This window comes from Protomyctophum bolini (genome assembly GCF_963924005.1).
Source record: "Protomyctophum bolini genome assembly, chromosome: 4".
Lineage (NCBI taxonomy): Eukaryota > Metazoa > Chordata > Actinopteri > Myctophiformes > Myctophidae > Protomyctophum > Protomyctophum bolini.
In genome coordinates, this window is record NC_137865.1 from 31,064,550 (window position 1) to 31,084,196 (window position 19,647).

General features: G+C 44.4%; 1 protein-coding gene across 1 annotated transcript in view; it reads right to left on the reverse strand.

Annotated features, from left to right (window-relative positions):
- Nucleotides 1-4,457: 4,457 nt before the first annotated feature.
- grm3 (glutamate receptor, metabotropic 3) overlaps nt 4,458-19,647 on the reverse strand; it is a gene marked incomplete at its 3' end in the record, with an annotated part of 32,317 nt that continues 17,127 nt past the window's right edge. Inside the window, exons 6-12 of the mRNA XM_080761248.1 lie at nt 12,659-12,901; nt 11,191-11,383; nt 10,144-10,453; nt 8,447-8,640; nt 7,404-7,536; nt 4,891-5,068; nt 4,458-4,534 (exon numbers count right to left, since the gene is read on the reverse strand). Coding sequence (XP_080617374.1) covers nt 4,458-4,534; nt 4,891-5,068; nt 7,404-7,536; nt 8,447-8,640; nt 10,144-10,453; nt 11,191-11,383; nt 12,659-12,901 — 1,328 coding nt within the window. The remainder of the gene's footprint in view (nt 4,535-4,890; nt 5,069-7,403; nt 7,537-8,446; nt 8,641-10,143; nt 10,454-11,190; nt 11,384-12,658; nt 12,902-19,647) is intronic.

The window sequence follows — 19,647 nt, forward strand, 5'->3', positions numbered from 1 at the left end:
TGTCTTTTCTTATACATTCTACAGACTCTGGTTACCCGCCCTCTGACCCCTAGCAGAGGCGGGCAACAGAGACAATGTTCATCTTGTGCACGCTGCTAGCAGGCCAAGGATTAGCCACTAGCTATTAATTGCTAGTATTTGTTCAGCTAATCAATTTTTTTTTTATCAACCTACATATTCAGGAAGTGATTTATTTCATTTTGTTCATCCAAAAGAATAGATATTTTAAACAAATTGTCTGTGAATGACTCCTCAGGGGCAGTGAGTTCCCTTCTTGTCCGATGCGGACGAAAAAAGACATTCGGGCAACAGATGTGGGAGCGGTTGTCTGTAGCAACCTGCCATGCGGGGAGTATCTTGTGGGAGCAGGGTCGGCCAATGAAGAGCTAAGCCTCCTGCTAACAAAGCCAGCGAATCTCTGGGATGCTTTAAGCTTCCAGGAGAAGCGGCTGTGACTTCTGGGCCGTGGGAGTTCTTTACATAATCCAACACTCTGCTCATGCTGCAGCATTCTTCCTCTCTCTCCCCTCCTTCTGCGCGCGCGCACACACACACACACACACACACACACACACACACACACACACACACACACACACACACACACACACACACACACACACTCTTCCCCCAACTCCATGCATCTCTCCATGCAACTCTCCTTCTCCTCTTTCATTTTCCAATTCATTTCTCGCTCTGTCGTTCGTTTGGTGTGTCAATCAGTGCTCTTGGGACAGGGACCTGTACCAAGAAGGTGCAGGTTGGTGAAAAGCCCTGGCCACAGCAGGGCACAGACCAAAACCAGAACAGGACTGGGGTGCTTCAGAGTGCTGTGGCTATACCGGCCACGCTTCAGAAGCAATGCAATCTTCACGTCTGATGAAACATTCTGATATAATCAAGTAACAGCGGTCATACCTCTGTTCTTCTGAACAATTTCAGCTGAATATATGTAGGTTTTAACCAAAACTTGTTAGAGTACAGATCAAAGAAAACTGGCAGAGGGAGTCAGGCTCATGATGTAAATCATGGCACACTAAACTTGTACGCACCTCCTCTCTGCTTGTGCTGTGGCTGCCACAAGCAGCTCCATTCCATTGCCACTCTCTCTCAGCGTCTTTGTGACATCACTTGATCGTTTTGTTTGTAATTTTGTGCGTTTTTCCTACCATCGCTCCATTCTTCCACAGCCATATTGCATTATTTTATCCTGTAAGAGGCTTTTCTTTCTGATCGCATACAGAAGGAGAGACGGATTGCGCTTTAGCGGGTTTGATAAGATGTGAGGCATCTTGGCCACGCTAAATGCAGCAGCTGATGGTTGTGTACTCTTTGCGTATTCTTTGTGTATGCATGGCTCACTCGCACAAGCCTCTCAGGAATGGCCCATTTGCCAGCTGTTACTCTGTGCCTCCCAATATCAACAGATTTAGCACATGCACGCACATGCGTGCGTAAACTGTACACCTCGAGTGGCAGAGACAGTGACTTTGTCTTAAAGGCTTAATTCAGATTTTTGGACTTGGAAAGCTGTAGGAAATACTTGCCATTAATATAGTTGTACAAAAGGTATTAATTGATTCTCTGAATGCTGTGGTTGGAGTTCTGGTCTGGTTTTGGTGAATATTAAGTAGTTCCGGTCATTTGGTGCATGGGGGTCTGGGGGCCACTCATTAAAAATACATGAATCCACAAAACGTTCGTTCAACTTTGACCCCTCTGTCACATGGAACTGTGGTTGTGTGATGCTGCTGGCATAGTACATAGTACATGTGACAGAGGGGTCAAAGTTGAACTAAATGTGCACTATAAAATAGGTCAAAAATGTATACTGTAGAGTAGACTGTAGTTTTGTGGATTCATTTATTTTTAATGACGCCCACCAAAATTACCAGAACTACTGAATGTTCACCAAAACCTCCAACCACAGGACTCAGAGAATCAATTAATACGTTTGGAATGACTATATTAATGGCAAGTATTTCCTACCTATACAGCTATAGGTCCAAAGATCTGAACTAGCCATGCTGTGTGAGATTCTCGTCCTCCATCCCTCTGTTATTATAAGGGTGATGTACTTGCCTGTGGCGAGCACAGAACATAGCAGAACGTTTTCAACACAAGTTTTCAATATGTTGAGCTTGTAGTTTTATACTTAGTTCGACACCGGCACGCAACTAAGTATGAATCAGCTAATTTTCACCTAAAAAAACGACATTTACATTATTATTTTTACTTGGTTTATAGTTGGTGGTCACATCGCCTAATATCTCCAGACTTGATATTCCTCCATACTGCATGTATAACTTAGCTGTTAAATACACCTCCATACTGCATGTATAACTTAGCTGTTAAATGCAATGCACAACATCTGGACTAATAATGTCTGCGAGAAATCTCCCTCCACTTCTGGTTAATTTTGATATACTTTATTTTTATAAGATTAGTTTTTTGGCTTTGGAATAAAGAAACACTTTAGTCAGGCCGTAAACAAGGAAGTGAACGGCAGTGCGCACGCGCGAAACAGGTCTAGGATCGGATCGCTGAAAGGTAAAAAAAAAGAAGAAATACAGCAATCTCGTTTGATATCATTAGAAAGGACCTGAACTAGAAAAGACGTGTATACGTCATTAGCATAATTCGTGTTAAAAGAAATAAGTTGGGTGGAGAATCATCACACACTTTCAGGATTCACTGTAGCTCTGTCCACATTCTCTCACGTAAACAATCAACATAATGTTGTACTACTAACTTGGGCGATGTCGCCTTTGTAGGCTACACATGTCATTTGAGGCCACTTTTACATTTATGTTTAGTGATGTATACACTGCAGATCTCAACTGGCTCACGTCTAAGGGGAACCTCTATTAGGAGCGCTACCAAACGCACATTAAGGCACATAGCCATACTCAAAACATACTGTATCTATCTATCTATCTATGGGACACAATATACACGGACAAACCACACTCCTGCTGCTGGTTTAAAAGAAAATGCAGTGTGTATTCATCAAAATAGACGGCTAGAAAGGTTTGTTGTTTTTTTCTTTTACTTTGCTCAAATAATTTGAGTGAATCCATAATTTGCTAAATAATACACCATTTTCCTTTGTTTAACGAACAATCACGGTACTAGTCTTGCCATCAGAGAACTCATACCGATACGTCTGGTAGTTGCTAGCACAGTGTTGAGAATGGCCGCTATAACAAACTGCTTTGGAAACCAATCATATCAGTGTCACAATATGAAGGATCACCCTAAGCACTTTGGATTTGTTCCGGAATACAGAACTCTTTCATTGTTTCCAACCAGTTTTAGTAACAAAAGCTTGGACATCGTCCTCAGTCTCTATTGAACGAAGCTTATAGAGACTGACTGATTGGTACTGTAATGTCGCTTTGATGCGAAACAAGTGCAATTTTGATGTGATTAATTGCCGGCCTATTCTTCTTTCTTGTCATCACAACACAATGGTAGTTTGAGGGTGGGAGTATAGTGAACACACTGAGCCCCCTTTGATGAACACATGTCTGGATCTATGGCCATTTTCAATAAAGGGATTCCAGGATGTTGAAGTATAAAACCAAACCAAACATCTGTATCAAAAAGCAAGACATAATCACCCAGAAACAGCCACAATGGGTGTCTTTAGAGACGGATCTATGACAGGATGCAAAGCACATCTACCACGATGACAGATCAGTTCTCCTCCACAGAGAGAGAAATACAACCACCATGTTCTGCCACAGTATTGAGTCAATGATTTCTTTTTGTACACTTTTTGTTTTGTACACTTGGGCATTCTAGCCATTCTAAGCTATCCAACCCACACTCATTCTAGGGTTATTATAATACTGTCAATGTTGTGCTGTTTAAACCATCAGGATTATCATATATATATATTTTTTACAAATGTACAGATGCACCGTATAAATGCATACACGCAATCAGTTATAACAATGAGACCTACAAAAAAAAGTAAGGTGAGAAATCGAATAAAAACATTGTGGTGATATTGCAGGTGAGGTGGGTGCGAAACCCTCCCACACCCCAATACCCCGTCAATAACCATGACCGAAGGTGTGTCTCTATATACACAGCATCATAACAAAGCTATCAAAAAACAAAAGGCTCCAAAAAATTCCTCCTAGAAACGTTTTTTTTTGTTCTTTTGTTTCTCTACTTACAATATTTTCCCTGTATTATGTACATCCATAGAAAATAATTTAATCATAGTTACACACTTTCTACATACCATGAAACGATACAGTTCTAGTCCACGAGGATGGTATTTGTTTCTGTGCGTGTGTGTGTGTGTGTGTGTGTGTGTGTGTGTGTGTGTGTGTGTGTGTGTGTGCATGCGTAGGATTGGGAACGATGGTGGAATGTGGACATCGTTCTTGGACGGACTAACAGTCTTAGACGGTTCAGGTTTGGGGGGCGGGGCTAGGGTGTGATCACAAGGACGAGGTGGTTGAGTCCACGATTTCTCTGCCGTTGCACACCGTCGGAACGTAGTGGGCGCTCACAGAAGCTGATAGACATAGAGAAAGAAGGTGGAAGATAATCATGCCCAGACAGAAATCTCATTATTGTTTAGCTACTTAAGCCATTTCAAACATTTGAAAATATTTTGTGCCGGGGACCCCCATAAAAAGAAGATTGTTACGGTCTGAGTAAGTCCCCTAACCTCATATCAGTCTTAACCGGCCACGTAAGTGTTTCCTGATCGCAGCCAGTAGGCTCCCAGTATACATGCAGTAGGTCCCTAAGATCATCTTGATAAGTAACGTACTGGTTATTATGGGTTGATAACATTGGAGTCATGTGCCCTTGTCCCCACTCTGAGAACCACTGCTGTGTGTGAGTGAGCAGCGATATGTGACCTACCATGGGATGCATATGTGGTGTTGGCTCCGCTGACACTGAAGCGGTTGGCGTTTAGCCTGAGGCTGGTCACGTTCTTCTGAGGCTGGAACATGATGATGTGGACCTTGGGAGCGAACATGCAGCCCAGCACCACGAAGCCACTGAGACTCACCGAGATGCACATGGTGGTGGTCTGAACCTGGAGGAGGAGAGGGACCAAACGTTTGGGAGGTCAAGTCACGACACTTCAAACTTCAAGCCAGTCACAAGGAACTCTTTAATAAAAGATGAACATTCATTTGTAAAGTAATAAAAGTTTGATACAGAGACACTGATCTAATCCGACCACTATGCCTATTGACCGATGTCAAACGCGGCATGTGGATTGAGTGAGGAGCTGAGGACCTGAGGGCAAAATGCGCCGCGTCTAGTGGGAAGTAAGTCGGATCAGCGGAACTCCAACACATTGGTGATTTATCCAACACATTGGTGATTTATCCAACACATTGGTGATTTATCCAACACATTGGTGATTTATCCAACACATTGGATGCCACATTGGATAAAACAGAAAATCCCCATATGGTATGCGCTGATCATGAATATGATGTCATAAATTGGCCTATAGACTTCATATTTGGCTGTGCCTGACACAGAACTGCATATGTGGGCATAAAAAGGACAGACAGGTACAATGGTTACTCTGACACGGGTACAATGGGTATTGTATAACTGGGTGGGGCATGTATTCCCAATTTGCATAATTCGTGACTTGCATCATTCCCTTGTAGGCCGGTTCCCGCTCTAGGCAGGTTAAACCCACAGATGCCTTACAATGCAAACTTCGATCGATGTGAACTATCAATGTTCTTGTTGCCAAGGGTGATATTGATAACAGTACACTATGTAATATGTAATATTCCCATAGCCCCCTTTGGAGTTACAGAATGCTTTATCCATAATGCACGATGAATGTAACCGAATGAGAAATATAGTAGATAACAAATACATCCGGAATCCACCAATTTTCTCCTGGGACTGTTGAGTGAGAGAATAGCCGTTTATAAACCAGAGATGATCAATATATGTGTGGAAAGTGGATCAATAAAATCAGCAGGGACCACAAAAGCCAAACTTTGTTATGTCTCAAAGGAAGCTTTAACTTGAGTTTCAGTGATTTATGGTGCTATTAAACCATTTGCTGGAGAAACACAAAAAGGCGAGTATAAGCTAAATGAGATGTTTCCTTCTTGGTTACTGACTGCCAGTGTAGACAGGTGTATGCATGCACCTGCTTTACTGTATATGGCTTACTATGGGCTTTTTTTCTAAATCTAGATCACTGTGGAAATAAAGCAGGGGATGTGACAGGGATATTAACCACTTTCAACATGGGCAAATCATTATAGGAAAGTGAAAAAGAATTACACAATTTTCCAATAATTGTGGGATTGCGTCTTGGACCGATGCATTGTGAGCTTGTAGATTGACTGAAAGTATAAAATAGGACTGTAGTAGTTAAGTCCTCACTGTAGGGGTGTGAGTGTGGGTGAGTGTGTGTGTGTGTGTGTGTGTGTGTGTGTGTGTGTGTGTGTGTGTGTGTGTGTGTGTGTGTGTGTGTGTGTGTGTGTGTGTGTGTGTGTGTGTGTGTGTGTGCGTGTGTGCGTGTGTGCGTGCGTGCGTGCGTGCGTGTGTGTGTGTGTGTGTGCGTGCGTGCGTGTCTGTAGTGTACACTGTGCAAGCATCTGTATGTGCACTTGAATGGATGAATATATTGTATGTGCACAAATACCTACATAACATGACTGTGGGGTATATTTATGTATGGTCTTGTTGAACATATACATAATATGGATTGACCTGAGCAAAACGATTCTCCCTTGTGGATAATAAAGCACACCCAATGATATGTAGTCATGTGTGCCAGGTATGCATATCTCTGTGTGTGTGTGTGTGTGTGTATTTAAAAGTTTTCTATAAGTAGGCCTAAGTATAAGATTTTGGTGGGTGCCCCTCTTGCTGTTAAAGCTATAGACGTGTGAGCAATACAACATGACAGATCCTGTCTGTATGTCATCACTGCACTGCAGTATACGACTCCTGCTAGCAGGATTACACTTTGACTATACAGCGCAAGCATATCTCTCTCTCTGTGTGTGTGCGTGCGTGTGATAAATGGGCACTGATGACGCAGAGGAGGAAACACGCCACCAGCACGCACAGCGTCCCGCGCGGGAATCGAACCCAGGACCTGCTAGCTGTGAGGCGACTATACCAACTGTGCCACCGTGCCCCGAGATTGTGCATTTCATTCACCCATTCATACACCGATGCGGGAGGAAACCATGCAAGGCACCAACCTGCACATCGGGAGCAATTAGGGGTTCAGAGCCTTGCTCAAGGACACTTCAACACTAACTCTGGGGGAGCCCGGGATCGAACTGGGAACCATCCGGTCACTCTACCCCTGAGCCACTGCCGCCCCTGTGTGTGTGTGTGTGTGTGTGTGTGTGTGTGTGTGTGTGAGACCTTACTCTGTAGTCACTAGACGTAACATAGAAGATGGGGAGAAAGGCCAGCCAGATGATACAGGTGGTGTACATGGTGAATCCAATGAACTTGGCCTCGTTGAAGTTCTCTGGGCACTTCCTGGTCTTGAACGCATACCTAAACATCGCGGATAATCAAAGCTTGTAGACAAACGAAAGATGTTGCCAAGTGAACTATATGATCTGCTTTCCCAATTCTTTGGTAGGCGTATTGCATTATAGATCAGATTTAGACCTATGGAGAAATGTATTTCCTGTCCTGGTATGAGTATCGAAAGACAATGAAATATAACATACTGGGTGATAACAAGGGAATATATTTGTTAAGTAGTTAGTAGTGGTGGGGCCAGAAAACTTTGAGATCTGAAGAAGGAAAGTTTGGTCAAGAAACATTTCTGAGGGTTTAGCTCTGAATCAATTCAGAGCTTTTGGACAAAGAGGAACCTCTTGTGGCCTACTGACTTGAAGGTTCGGTGAGGAATATAATACCTTTTTCCCTTTTTGAGCAATGCATTGCCGTTTTAGTTGACGTCTTTATGGATTACTTGATTTTTTTATTTTATTTTGTTCTGATTGAATACAACTATAGTAGCCTAGTGGTTCTCTAAAGTTTAATTTGCAAGGACCCGCTTGCCCCATAACTCTTGAGTGTACAAATGGAACCAAATGGACTCTTACGGGACCATTTGGTTCCATTTGTACACTCTCAGAGTTACAGACCTTGTTATGGTTATTCAGTGCTAGACGAAAATGTCCACCACAAGCCAGCAGGCCAATGACCCCTGATTTTAGGTCATTACTTGGCCTTTTTACTGTTGTTTTTTCTCTCTTGTTTGTACCCCCTTAGTAATGTTTATATGTGTATATTTGTTTTGTTTAATACCCGTTTTGTGTCTGGGGACTACGGATGGAAATTATAGCATCCTTGCTTAATCCGGCATATTTACATTGCAAATGTGCAGTGTCCATTAATCTGTGCTTTCCTGTCCAAATAAACGTATGAATGAATGAAAACGTGTGAGCCTTACACGGTACACAGGATGACCAGGAGCACGTCGTAGCTGAGTGACAGCAGCATGCTGGAGTCCCGCACGTTACACTTGAGGATAACCGTCTGCCGTCTCTCTGGCAGCGTGAAGCGCCGCGTCCCAGGAACCTCCAGCAGCAGCCACACGGACACCGTTACCAGCTGCACCGAGATGAGGCTGAGACAGATAAACACCTTACAGAGAGAGAGAGACCGTTACCAGCTGCACCGAGATGAGGCTGAGACAGATAAACACCTTACAGAGAGAGAGAGACCGTTACCAGCTGCACCGAGATGAGGCTGAGACAGATAAACACCTTACAGAGAGAGAGACACCGTTACCAGCTGCACCGATATGAGGCTGAGACAGATAAACACCTTACAGAGAGAGAGAGAGAGACCGTTACCAGCTGCACCGAGATGAGGCTGAGACAGATAAACACCTTACAGAGAGAGAGAGAGAGAGACCGTTACCAGCTGCACCGAGATGAGGCTGAGACAGATAAACACCCTACAGAGAGAGAGAGACCGTTACCAGCTGCACCGAGATGAGGCTGAGACAGATAAACACCTTACAGAGAGAGAGAGAGAGACCGTTACCAGCTGCACCGAGATGAGGCTGAGACAGATAAACACCTTACAGAGAGAGAGAGAGAGACACCGTTACCAGCTGCACCGAGATGAGGCTGAGACAGATAAACACCTTACAGAGAGAGAGAGAGAGACACCGTTACCAGCTGCACCGAGATGAGGCTGAGACAGATAAACACCTTACAGAGAGAGAGACACCGTTACCAGCTGCACCGAGATGAGGCTGAGACAGATAAACACCTTACAGAGAGAGAGAGAGAGACACCGTTACCAGCTGCACCGAGATGAAGCTGAGACAGATAAACACCTTACAGAGAGAGAGACACCGTTACCAGCTGCACCGAGATGAGGCTGAGACAGATAAACACCTTACAGAGAGAGAGACACCGTTACCAGCTGCACCGAGATGAGGCTGAGACAGATAAACACCTTACAGAGAGAGAGAGAGAGAGACCGTTACCAGCTGCACCGAGATGAGGCTGAGACAGATAAACACCTTACAGAGAGAGAGACACCGTTACCAGCTGCACCGATATGAGGCTGAGACAGATAAACATCTGGAGACATAGAGAGAGAGAGACACCGTTACCAGCTGCACTGAGATGAGGCTGAGACAGATAAACACCTTACAGAGAGAGAGAGAGACACACCGTTACCAGCTGCACTGAGATGAGGCTGAGACAGATAAACACCTGGAGACATAGAGAGAGACATCATTACCAGCTGCACCGATATGAGGCTGAGACAGATCAATCTGAGAATCCCATCGTCAAATATTCAGGAAAACGACGTTAGTTGACGCGAGGCAACAGTCTGTCTTGAAAGACTATACTCATGTTGATGTCCTTAAGCATTGACCCCGCCCTCCCTCTGGTTCAGATGCGAAACCCCAGTGCCTGCAAAACCAAGACCGCCCACCAAACGGCTAGACCAATCAGTGAACGAGGTGATAGCCCCAGAGTGAAAGGACTTGTCGGAAAAGAGAAATGTGTCGGGTCGAGTGATGCAATGTTGTAGTTTTCTAACCTTTAGAAAACTACACAGCGGTGATAAGCTATATCACCTCAAACTGGAGTATGAATAGGACTTTAAGACCGGCGTGCACACCTGAGAGGAGGGGCTGATGAAGCGTGGGCGTGTGACTCCACCTCCGTCCTTCACGCCGCTGAAGATCCGGGCGATGCGATTGGTCTTGGTGAGCAGGGCGGAGTAGCAGACGGCGAACGAGGTGCCCAGACCGAGGCGCCGCAGGGCGCAGACGGCGGGCGAGGGCTTGGCCAGGAAGAGGAAGGTCATGGCGTAGGACAGGAAGACCCCCAGCAGCAGGAAGTAGCACAGCTCCCTGCCCGAGGCCTTGACGAGAGGCGTGCTGTTGTGACGCACAAACACCCACAACACTAGGCCTGTGCACAGGAACCTGGGATAGGTGTAGAGGGGAGATAAAATAAGTCTATATCCAAAACACAGGAAATAGAGGGTATGCGCATATGTACATTGGGTGGCACATCGAGTGGCAAAGTGAGTTTAACGTTGTGAAACGTCATTTAATCAGATATGACTTTTCTGCTTGGATGTATGGGCTGTCAAGGGCAAGGCCATAGTTTTTTATGATGTCACGTGCATATACTCTGTACATGAAAATGTACATTATATGGTAACTACACAATACTATATGTCCATTACTCCATTTGGTTAAAATGGACATAATACTACTGTGCGCTGGCTACGCTAATCCTGAACCTGGCCAGGTGTTTTCTAAAAATATGGCTTCTAAAAATATATGGAATTAATGTTTTAATTGTTTTATTGAATTGATTGCATTTATGAATTAAGAGATATTTGGAACACTCTGACCGCTTTGTGTGTGGCACCGAGGTCCGCTTTATAAGTGACAACAGTTTCTTTATTGTTCATTAACGCTGAGGAAGGCCTCAGGGCCGAAATGTCCCATGTTTGTTGCTGCTGGGGAAAAACTGGAAACAAAACAAGAATCCTATTGGATATAAAGTGAGTGCTGGTGTAATTTTCTATAGACTGTTTCTGCCAGAACCGTGCACCAATACGTTCTTTCTTTGAACTACTCAACTGAGTGCTTGCGCTCCTCTCTTCAAGTAACCCTGGACCTGAACCTAGAACCGTCCTTATCGTACTCACCCCAGACAGGCGATGGTGATGGGTCCAATGGCCCAGGCGTCCTCCCACATGATGTAGTCCTCTGGGAGGTCGTAACAGGACGTGGGGTCCTCCTCGAGGGGCCACTGACCGGGGGCACAGGGCGCGCACGTGAACTCGTCAGCCAGGTACTCGTGAGGCTCGCAGGCAGTGCAGATCCAGCAGCAATACTCACCTGGAATGTGGCCATGCATATACACTAGTATACAAACAACATGGCAGACTCTGCTTTGCTAAAGTGGCGCTGTATAGAGCGCCGCAGTCCCGCCCCCTACCAGGGCCCAGGAAATGATTCCCCGTTCGTTGACATTTCAAAAAGTATTTATTTAAAGACCTTTTAAGCCTCATACAAAGCCAACTGGAGTTGTGAGAAATCTTGACAACAACATTTTTTCGGGTCCAACAAATAATTAGAAAGAAGAAGAAAGAAAAAGAAAAGAAAAGGTTACAACACTTTTTTTTGTTGTTTTTCTTCTTTGTAATTATTTGTTCGGCCCAAAATGTTGTGTTTATTGTCATGATTTGTCACAACTCGAGTTGGCTTTGTCCACGGCGCAAAGGTCTTTAAATAAATACTTTTTGAAAAGCATAATATGGAGAAAATGAACGGGGAATTCACTTCTGGGTCTCACGTCGTCATGAAAGGGGGCGGGACTGCGACGCTCTATGCATCATTGAACTGGGATTCGTTAATCAATTTCATTTATTCAATCTGCTTCAGACAATTCATGATCCATAGGTGGACTGGATTGGCCTTCTATCACAAGCACATTTATGCTGAATGTTGGTATGGTATGGCATGGAAAAGAAAGGGGGGGGCATTTGCATTCCTTTCACCATAGTAAATGCTGCATGGTAAATGGTGCATTTATATAGCACTTTTGATCCAAAGCGCTTTACATTCACCCATTCACACACCTTTACATTCACCCATTCACACACCTTTACATTCACCCATTCACACACCTTTACATTCACCCATTCACACACCTTTACATTCACCCATTCACACACCTTTACATTCACCCATTCACACACCTTTACATTCACCCATTCACACACCTTTACATAGATTGTGCATTACATTCACCCATTCACACACACACACACACACACACACACACACACACACACACACACACACACACACACACACACACACACACACACACACACACACACACACACACACACACACACACACACACACACACACACACACACACAAATTGTCGCGCGTGCATGTTCGTTTCGTGACCAGAACTTTTTTGTTACGTTTGCGTTGTCGTGCCCCTCATGAGCAGACCTGGAGCAGTCTGGTTGATCCAGACGGCAACGTCTGCGTTAATCGATGCCGTCTGAAAGTACCTCAAAAGGGCAGGGGCTGAAGCCCCCTTTCGATGCCTTTCATGTCACGACACGTGCCTGCAGGGTGTGTGGTGCCTCTCACCTGCCTGCATCTTCTTCATCTCGTTGCGTGCGCAGGGGTCGCTGCACTGCGACGTGGGCACGGTCTCGCGGGGCCAGTGGATCATGTCGGTGCTCAGGCTCAGAGTCTCCGCCCACTCCCCTATGGGCACGTAGCCGTAGCGGTCGCCGGAGCGCTGGTAGCTGAAGATGTTGTAGCGGCCCAAGCCGTCCCCCTGGGTGTCAAACTTCACCACCGTGTCAATGCCTGGGGGAGAGAAGGGGGCTGAGGATGGGGGTGAGGGGTGAGGGGTGAGGGGTGGGACATTTTACCACTGGAAGAAACTGCAGTCACTCAATGTTAATAGTTTGTAGTAGATAACAGTAGCACAATTTGAAATGTGCACCCTATGGCCAGATAAATAAATAATTAAGTCATGTGTGTTTGAGTATGGTTTGACAGGATAGCTGAATTCATACAATGACCGTCCATAATGCTTTGGTGCACACTGCCCCTGAGGGGGGAGGCTGCATGGCGATGTGACTTGTAGTCCGGGAAGGAAGTGTCATTTTCATGACAAATGGTCATGAACATGGCGTCATGACTGAAAGCACATATCACACACATAAAACCCCCAGGGAAGTGTTTCTTGTGTCCTAAACATCATTAAAATAAGATCTGGTTGCAAAAGGAGTGAAGTGGCCCTATAAGATGAGAATGAAAAATAACAACACAATAACAAACCAAACCACACAAAACCAGCCCATGTCTATTTGATTTATTTTACACTAAAGCAGCGCATGCAGCATCGAGGAGAGACAATAATCTGTGCTCTGGTCTGTTGAGCCTTTGTGGTCCACAGGAGACATTGAATGGGGACATAATAATCACCATCAATGTTTCCATTAACAATGATGACCAGCCGCTCTGTATTTGCTCATGGGCTGTAGTCGTGTAAATGCCTGCTATGCAGTGATATCTGCTCATGGGCTGTAGTCGTGTAAATGCCTGCTATGCAGTGATATCTGCTCATGGGCTGTAGTCGTGTAAATGCCTGCTATGCAGTGATATCTGCTCATGGGCTGTAGTCGTGTAAATGCCTGCTATGCAGTGATATCTGCTCATGGGCTGTAGTCGTGTAAATGCCTGCTATGCAGTGATATCTGCTCATGGGCTGTAGTCGTGTAAATGCCTGCTATGCAGTGATATCTGCTCATGGGCTGCAGTCGTGTAAATGCCTGCTATGCAGTGATATCTGCTAGCCAGAGGTTCCTACCTCAAGAAATTAGACGTTTGGTGAAAAAAAACTAGTGAAAATATAGCCGATATTGTGGCTATTTTCCACTACCCATATACTTCTAAAGCATTTGTTTTCGATTTTTTTCCCTTTTATTTCTTCATAAAATAAAAACATTTGAAAATGTTTTTAATAATAATAATTAAAAACAAAATGTAATAAACAAAAAATAAAGGGACCCATGAAAATGTGTCCGTGACCCACAAATTGGTCCCGACATGCGAACCAGTGGTCTAAGCGGCCTCGTTCTCTACAACACCCCCCCCCCAGCCCCCAGGGCCGTAGCTGACCATTTGGTTGCCCTATATTTGTGTTGTCCCCCCTCCCGACGAGAGCACTGCTATTCCTCATGCAGATGAGGCTATTTTCACTGTTTGTGAGGACGCAGACACACACACACACACACACACACAGCCGCTCGTCATTACGCGGCGGAGCCGCAGAGAAACTTGTTATTTTGAGGGTCGGCTTGGCACTTTCTGGCACATTTTGTTGCCCCCCTCGGCGTGTTGCCCTTCTCACAGCGTGCACTGCGCGTATAGGTAGCGACGGCACTGCACGCCCCCCCCCCCAAAAAAAACAAAACAAAACCCAACACCCCTGCATGGTCAAACAGGGACAAAACACACCGCTACTAACCGACGACTTTATTATCAAAATGCCACATTAAAGTCACAGAAGCGTGCAAGCGGAGGAGCTCAATCCCTGAGCAGTGCTGCTATACAGCCACTGTAGCCAGCCAGCCACACACTGATGGAATGAGCCAGTGGCTGTCCTTATGTGAGGGGAGGTACTGTACACACACTGCTGAAAATGCCAAACTGGTTTGTGTACACGTTGTTATTCAAGAGATTACAATCTGCCCTGAGGACGTCGTATATAGACATTAGACAACAACAGGAGAAGAGACTGTGAAATTGGCGGCAAGCGCCGCCTGACGCTATAACAAAAACCAGAGGCAAGCATGCATGTAGGAGCCTAGGAGGTGACCGCAACATTCTTGTATTTTTCTATTCCTACATGTTTCTAGTTTATATTTTGGTATGATACATCTTCCAATTCAGTAGCCTAATGCCAGTTATCATGACCATTATGTGACCATATACCATTAACAACCTATATAAATAACAACAAACATACATTTCATTATGTAGGCTACTATAGTTTTCATGATTCGGAATCCATTCCAAGCATTAGTTTTGCACGGAAAACACTCCTTTGGATAAAACCGGCCAATAGCCGTCCTCTCACAAATGTGATTATTTTGGGCACATTTGGGCAAGTGGCCATGGCTGAATTTGAATTGAAGGAGTGTTTTTGTGCAAAACGAAAATGCTTGGAATGGATTCAGAATCATGAAAACCCCCTAGTTTGACATGACAATGATGACACATGCTACTTAAATCATAATTGTTATATGGTCACATAATGGTCATGATAACTGGCATTAAGCTACTGAATTGGAAGATGTATACCAAAATATATAACTAGAGACATGTAGGAAATCAAAAATACAAAAATGTTACGTTCACCTTAGGTGGTACCAATTTGTGAAATAATATCAATGTTGGCCCCTGCACTGAAAGAAGGTAAAAATAAACGTGCTTCTTGAAGCGGTGCTCTCTTGGAACATCTGACAACGCTGCTGCTGACTGCTGGCTGTTTCTGACGCGCTGCTGACAAAGTGCATGTTCCACTGCCACTGCGGAGCCTGCATGTCCTCGTAGTATAGAGCAATCAGCTCTAGCCACTGACACGCGCTGTACAGCACGGCTGTTACAATACATGCCCTCACAGGCAGCCCCCGTCAAAATGACGATGCGATGACAGGGCATGTGTGCAGCGCGGTGCGCGCGCGCATGTGAGGCTGCGGTGGAAGAATAAGTACTTACATTTACTTAGGTCTAAAAGTATCAATGCTGCAATGTAAAAATAGTCCGTTGCGACTTTACGAGTAATAAAAGGATTACAAAAATTACTTAAAGTACTGCAGAATGTCCCGTTTCACGTTTTCAAATGTATACAGATCTACAAGCTCTACAATTATCTACTCCACTACATATCAGATCTAAATATTGTACTTTTACTCCACTACATTTATTTGAACACTTTAGTTATTATAGTTACTTTGTAGATTTAGATTTTTATTAGAAAACATACATTAACCACGTCTGCCTTACATACATTTCAGCAATTTGATCTACAAGCTTCAAATTGCTAGTTGTGGAGTAGATAATTGGAATTACTCAAGTAAAGTACAAATACCTCAAAATGTACTAAAGGGGGGGGGGGGGGGGGGTCTCAGTGTAAAGTATGGCACGGAGCTCACTGCTTTCACAAAGCATCACTTGTCAGAGACTAACAATACAAGGGCCTTCGGTCGTATTATCAATGCACAATAGCATTGATAATACGCTGCGTGTCTACCTTATGTGCCCGTGTGCCGGTGCAGGCTTCTAAACAAATCACACATAGCTAAGTCCGTCCTCGTAATCAGTAGACAGACACACACGGCTTGGGATGAACCCACGGGAGTCACCATAATACAGCAAAGGCTGTGAACACGGGATGAGAAAAATCATCAGTGTGTCTCTGTGTACTTATGTATCTATGTGCGCTTTTCTTTTGGTACACGGGTGAGACCCACTGAGACCTCTATCTTTTGGGTTTTGGTCTGCAGTGTGTGACTGGTGCAGGTATTGAGCTCCATGCGAGCGCTGTGGGAGACCGTGCTGACAGGACCAAAGCTCTGACTGACCCCGCTGTGCAAGTCTGTCTGTCTGTGTTTGTTTGTTTGCGTGTCTCTGTGTGTGTGTGTGTGTTTGTGTGTGTGTGTGTGTGTGTGTGTGTGTGTGTATGTATGTGTGTGTGTGTGTGTGTGTGTGTGCGTGCACTGCAGCACTGACAAGGGCTAAAGCTGTTCCATTGTTGTGAAGGCTCAATGAGTTGAGAGATAGAATGGCGTGTCAGACTGCAGCAGAGGGGGTTAGGGTTTATGAAATCCATAAATCACACCAGACAGCACAGCCCTCCTCTATCTTTACCCTCCCTCTCTCTCCCTTTTCTTTCCCTTCCTCTATACACCCCCACGTCTCAGTGTCAAGTTTTCCTGACGATTTAGCTGCTAAACGTTTTTAAGTGACAGCCAAATGGATATGATTTCAATAAGGAGGAGCTGATAATGATCTTCAGACCGGGTGGAAGAGATAAGAATTCATTACCCTGCAAAGTTGGAAGACAATAAAGTCCGCTAATAAAACGGAGCAATATCATAGCAAGTTGGGCTCTGCTCCCCTCATAAACGCATGCACGCACGCACGCACGCACGCACGCGCAGTCTCTCTCTAAAATGCATGCACGCTTTGGCTAATTACCATAACTGCGCCTTATTAGTACATTAGCTGTGTGGTGAAGGCTAATTAGCTATATATGTGGTAATGATGTGTAATGCGGAGCAGTGAGATTGGTATTAGTCGGCAGCAGGGGCCTTTGAGGGTGCCGTGCATGCATGCTGTCCTTCATTCCCTCTAATAGACCTATCTGCAGAGCAACACACTCGGGAGATTGAGATTCCCCGTCCCTCCCTGCGAGCTAACAGTGTTGCACATGAGACCTTGCAAGTCGACATGCTGTATGAAGAAAAGTGCATGCTATAGGGTTGGAAGTTGGAGCTGACGAAGGCCAACCGAAGCCCTTCTGGCGGCTGTGGAGACCGAGGGTCCTTGATGACGGTCCTTGATCACTCACTTCAAAATGATGGCATTGAGCGATGCATGCATCATTCATACAGTCGCCAAATAGGTGTGAAAGTTTTTAGGCTGTACGGGCGTGTTCCATGAATGGAGCTTTGTGCTTCACTGGTAGGCTGGTAAGCTTTGACTGCTCGGTCCCTCACAAATACAACCATTTTTAACAATAATTTTACTCTCAAATCGCTCCCAAGAGTCTTACCATTTGGTTACCAACTCTACTAAGACCAAACCACAGCAGAACAGTACGTTTTAACAGCGGGCGACAGCCAGACGAATTTTCCGGAAGTGCATTATTTGTCAATGGGACCTGTTAACTACTGGCGATAGAGGCGATAGCAGGCGAACAGGCGATGGTCGAAAAGTGGGCGGAGGAACGTCAGCCGAAAATATAAAAATAATTCATCTTTTGGGCTACATCGCCCGGCGATAGCCAATAGAATTCAAGCGACGCTCGCCGTTGGTCTCTAAGGTCTCCCGCTGTTAAAACGTACTGTTCTGCTGTGGTTTGGTCTTAGTAGAGTTGGTAACCAAATGGTAAGATTCTTGGGAGCGATTTGAGAGTTAAATTATTGTTAAAAATGTTTGTATTTGTGAGGGACCGAGCAGTCAAAGCTTAAAGATGACACAGGTTTTTAAACTCAAAGTTTGGTTTAATGTCAAAAGTAGCAAATAATGAACAAAAGTTTCAGCAACTGAAGTGGTAGGGCCCTTGAGGTCAACATAACATAACTTAAATGAAAATAACTTAAATGAAAATAATGTGGAACCAAACAGGAAATTAACTCAACCAACAGACCTGTTCAAATGACACATGAGGGAGACTTATATAGTGGTGGACCAAACCAATAAATACACAAGGGGGTGGACAGCAATTAGAGCCAACTGGAATCCCTAAACTATTCCCAATTCCCCCCTTCTCAATAAAGTATGCTGCATCACATCTGACTCCACCCCCTGCCCCATATGTTGCCATTTCAGGGACTAAATAAAGAACAGAACATTAGTACAACAGTGCATATTGTCACCAAGCCATTTTCAAATACTGATTGTGTTTTATGCATTATAATATAATATAATCATTGCAAATGTCAATACTAGAGGTTAGAGTAGAATGCAAATGTGGTTGTGGGTTAGAGTCTTATCTCACTGTGGAGCTGGGATCACAGCCCTCACAGTATTATATTATTGTGATTATATATTATATAATAATTGTTATACATTACATCATTTACAAGAAGTCTACACAAAATTAGAGAATGTAGAAGAATTGTTAGTTTGATCACTGTTTGCCTGTTATCTCTCCTAATGGTACCAACATCAACACAGCATGGAATTGTTGTGGCACAGCCTGATATTTGGTTCATATTAATAGGTAATGCACACTGTATAATTTGCCAGAGTAGTACACTAATGTAAAGAGTGGAGTGAAACCTGCCACCAGTTGCAGGCCAGAAAACTTCCCCAAATAGTTCCTGCTCACACCGCTGGAGAGCAGATAAGGGTGTGAAATGGGACACCATGCTTTCGGGGGAACAAATAATGACTGTTACTTACTTCACTGCCTGTAAAGAACCAAACAGGCCATGTCATAGTAATGGAGAATGGCTGATGCTGCCATGGTGAGATATTGGAACCTACATTCCGCTTGTGTCTACCTCATGTCAGTGAAGACAGATTTACTTCCTGGCCAACTGACTTCTCACAGCCAATGACTAAGGGTTTAACTAAGCCACTCCCAGGGCTGATTTCCAGTATCCACAGCAATAGCTGTTATAGACCTGCCTATAGGGCGAACCTTTAAAGCAGAGTTAATAAAAGTCACTGCGCAAGAGTAATCATTCAGATTCAACCAAGAACTAATGCATCTGGACCAGTGTAGAAGTCAAAAATTCACTGTGTAGTACTTAAACGTATATCCAAGCTTGAATATCAACTACGCTATTCTGGAACTCTTAGGGCTTCCTTTGCCTTAAGTATACATG